Source organism: Chanos chanos, chromosome 3 (genome assembly GCF_902362185.1).
Source record: "Chanos chanos chromosome 3, fChaCha1.1, whole genome shotgun sequence".
Taxonomy (NCBI): domain Eukaryota; kingdom Metazoa; phylum Chordata; class Actinopteri; order Gonorynchiformes; family Chanidae; genus Chanos; species Chanos chanos.
This window is the reverse complement of record NC_044497.1, coordinates 5,368,574-5,372,500: the sequence shown is the minus strand read 5'-3', so window position 1 is coordinate 5,372,500 and position 3,927 is coordinate 5,368,574. Positions and strand designations below refer to the sequence as shown.

Here is a 3,927-nt window from a genome sequence, read left to right as displayed (position 1 = left end):
CTTAACTACTGCAGCATCAGCCAGGCCTCCTTCGCCCGCACTGAACAGGAGCCTCAGCGCGAGGAAGAGGAGGGCGGGGAGGAGGAGCCAGTGGCCATGCGCAGCTGCGAGGTCAAGGAGCTGTCCAACGGGCGCACGCACACCACGCTGCGGCCGCCGTCTCGACTCGCCACGCGAGCCGGACAGCAACGCTGCAGAAACATGCACACGAAAGAGAAGAAAGCCACACAGATGCTTGCCATTGTGCTGGGTACGTAGAGTGTGTCCCAGTTCTCCCAGTTCACAGGACACGGGTGTCACTCCAGTCCCTTTTTGAAATGTTGTCAGAAGTGGTGTGATGGTACACAGAGCAACATGGTTGTTTGGTTCTTCCAAGCGTATATGGAAGCTGATAGATTTTAGGGTTCAGGTTAGGAATGGGGGGGGGGGGGGCAGGCAGGTTAAGGGTATAGATTTTTGGTTACGGTTAGCGATGGAGCGACAGGTTAAGGCCGAAACACCGTCCAGGGTGTTTCCCAACCTTTCGCCCAATCAGTGCTGGGATAAGCTCCAGCACCCCCCATGACCCTAATTAGGATAAGTGGCTTTGAAAATGAGTGAAGGTTAGTGATGGGGGTTCTGGTTAAAATTTACATTAGGTTTTGGTGAATCTTATTCTGAAGGAAGCCCGTTTAATATGTCCATACAACCCAGTCTGAGCCAAAGTCTCTCTATAATAAATAGTTCAAAACTGACCTAACTCGTTATGTGCCAGACCACAGGCACCTAATTGGAGGTTGCTGGTAATCATTTCCTGGTAAAAAGCCAAATATGATAAATAAATTTGTTTTTAATATTTTTAATAAACTTTTTTTTTTTTTACTGCTTTCTTTCACCAATTTCTTTTCTTTTACCAAAAAGCAAATGGCTTACAAGAGTTAACATCTTCCATAACGCGACCGTTGTTTAAAAAAGATAAATTAACGCCAACAAAAACTATACGTCGCTATAGGAGGCGTCTCACCGGGCGCTCGCGCGTTTGTTCCCGCGGGGAAACGTGCAGCAGCAGGCTCCTCTTTCGTTTCTCTCGTCGTTAAAAGAAGAGCAGGCGACGGGTTGCGGTCTAAAAAGAGATCGTTAACAGGTTTTTTGTGGGTGTACTTTTTTTTTTTTTTTGGGTCCGTTTTCGAGCTGAAAGTCTCCACGCCCACGCGGCGTTGAGAAGGGACGGGACCAGAACAGCAGCTGGTTTTGAATCCGTCATCGTTTCTCTTCGGGGCCTTTTTTTTTAATTCGAGTCTGTTCTCCGCGTAGGACAGGACGGGGGGCCGGCAGGAGAAGAATAAGAGGCAAACACGCTGCCCGTCTGAGATTCGGACACTATCTCCTCGTCCTGCTGTGTGTTTATGGGACCTGTATAGTCACTCACTCATCTGGCCAAGTTAGATAACATGCGAGCGTATGCACACACACACACACGCACACACATACACACACATCTAAAATTACCCACTCCTGGCAAAGCTACTGAAGCCTGCAGAGGCAAGAATAAGAGAAACCACGGAGAAAACCAAAGTTTACTCTTGAAAGTGACCACAGACACTGTACCAGACACCCCCCCCCCTCCTCCCTCCCCCTCTCCTCTCCCAAAAGCTCCCCTGACAGAATCACAGTTTCCTGTTTGGTATCTGCTTACAGGAGGCAGGATAATGCCATCGACCATGTGTTAATTGACACCCCCCCCCCCAACCCCCCCTTTTAAAATGGGCTGCCACCTCACTGCGTCGTGCCAGACTCACGGTTGCATTTTCCCTGTCTGGCGCATGAGTCTACCTGGGGGAGTACTGGAAGCGAGCAGAGTCATTCAGACCTCTACAGGTTTCCAGTCGGGGGTGTTGGGGGGGGGGGGGGGGGGGGGTTGGGCTGCCCCCACAGGCGCACAAAGTTCTAGGCAACCAATTTCACGCAATTACCGTCGGGGCTCACGCGACGCCTCGGTAGGCCGCGGAGAGTGATACACTGCGGTCCTGATAAATGACATTGATGCTAATCCGAGGTGTCTGCTTAATTGGAGAGAAAATTTAATCACACTCTGAGCAGATGTCTTGGGTCTGGCGTGTGCAGCCAGGCTGCGTGCGTCTGCTTGAAGAGCCCTTATTGGTCAGGGTCAGACACGTGACTCAGACTTGGTCATGCTGCGAGAGGAGATTTAAAATTCTGTTTACACTCAAACAGCTCTGGGCTACTCTTTTCCATTAGCTTCACTTTGCCACAGAATCGAACTGGACTGACTTTACTTTACTGTAGCACCTATGTGTGTGTTTTCCATTTATGTGTCCATATCTTATCTTCCCCGTAAACACACACACACACACACACACACACACACACACACACACACACACACATACATACAGAGTCAGCACAGAGGTTAATGAGGGCTTGTGAAGCTTGTTTGATCTTTTAATTGCAAGCTCATGACTTTACACTTTCTCTCTGCCTCTGTGTGTGTGTGTCTGTGTGTGTGTCCGCGTGTGCGCGCGTGTGTGGGTGTGTGTGCGTGCGTGTGTGTGTGTGTGTGTGTGTGTGTGTCTGTGTGTGCGTGCGTGCGCGCGCGTGCGTGCGTGTGTGTGTCCATCCTCCAGGGGTTTTCCTCATCTGCTGGCTCCCCTTTTTCGTGACGCACATCCTGAACACACACTGCAGCACGTGTCACGTCCCGCCCGAGCTCTACAGCGCCTTCACCTGGCTGGGCTACGTCAACAGCGCCCTGAACCCCGTCATCTACACCACCTTCAACATCGAATTCCGCAGAGCCTTCATCAAGATCCTCAGCTGCTAAAACTGCTCCTCCTCCCTCTTAAACCAAAACAAAACACGCTTGAGACACGAGGGTGGGGGGGGGATGGGGGGTTGGTGGACAATGCGGGGGGGGGGGGGGGGGGGGGCGCCAAGACGCTTTCAGGACAAACTGGGACCGATCCATTAGACACTGTGTTCATTACAAAGTGCCCTCCTTTTGAAGTCGCTGACCTATGAGTAGCTGACTGTCATTTGGCGGAGTCATTTGAAGTAACCGTCATCTGGTCATCAAAGGCAAATGGCTGGGTCTCGCCGGGCCTGACGTTTGAGCTGGGGCTGAAAACGCGGGACGTATTGGGGTGTAAAATATATTCAATTCACCCGGCGCTATTGTATCGCTCACGCCGTGTTCAGTCTCTGGCCCCAAAGCGAGTAGCAGAGAAACTGAAGCAAAAGAACTTTTTTTTTAAAAAACTCTCAAAGAAAGTTGTCAGTGCATCGGGAGCTGAGAACCCCACTGCGCTCAGTGGAGCCGAATGTTCACTCAGCTCTCGCAGGTTCCTATTTGATATTTACTGTCCTTCCCCTCCTGTCTGTTCTCCTAGTAGTCTCCCAGACGTCATCGCTCCAAACTCTCGGGGTGTGGTTGAGCTCTCTTCTCTTACCGATTCAGTCTTGCCACTTTCTCCCCGACTACCTGTCCTGTGTGTGCGCGCGCGTGTGTGTGTGTTTTTTATTTATTTTTTTCCATCTGTCAGCTGTGCTTTGCACGTGTCATTGGGGAATTGTACGAGCGGCTCTTTGAGAGTGTGAACTAAGTTTTGGTGGGGTGGGGGTGGGGTGGGGGGGAGGACCCTCGAGCACCTGACTACCTACTGTGACGTCCCAGGGAGGTCTGGTCACACAAGGGGAGCCTCTGATTTGTCGATGGATACCGGGAGGCAATTGATTGACAGGCGTGTACCGGGTAGAGGATCTAAGACTCTCTGTGCCTTTGATAGTGGCTTCCCCCAGGGTGGGTCTTTGTGATACGAGATCGAGTCAGACGGCTCGGAAAAGGGAGCAGTGGGCAGAGCCGTCACGGATGGAAAGTGTCTCTGTGTTGTTGTGAATAAAAGTTAAATTGAATTCCTGAAAACCTGCTTG

The 3,927-nt window shown here is 51.1% G+C and overlaps 1 protein-coding gene across 1 annotated transcript in view; it reads left to right on the top strand.

Annotated features, from left to right (window-relative positions):
- The window catches only part of drd3 (dopamine receptor D3), a 14,022-nt gene extending 11,201 nt beyond the window's left edge, over positions 1-2,821 (top strand). The window contains exons 6-7 of the mRNA XM_030769607.1: positions 1-250; positions 2,625-2,821. The exon at positions 1-250 is cut by the window's left edge and continues 108 nt beyond it. Of these exons, the coding sequence (XP_030625467.1) occupies positions 1-250; positions 2,625-2,821 (447 nt within the window). The remainder of the gene's footprint in view (positions 251-2,624) is intronic.
- The last annotated feature ends 1,106 nt before the right edge of the window (positions 2,822-3,927 follow it).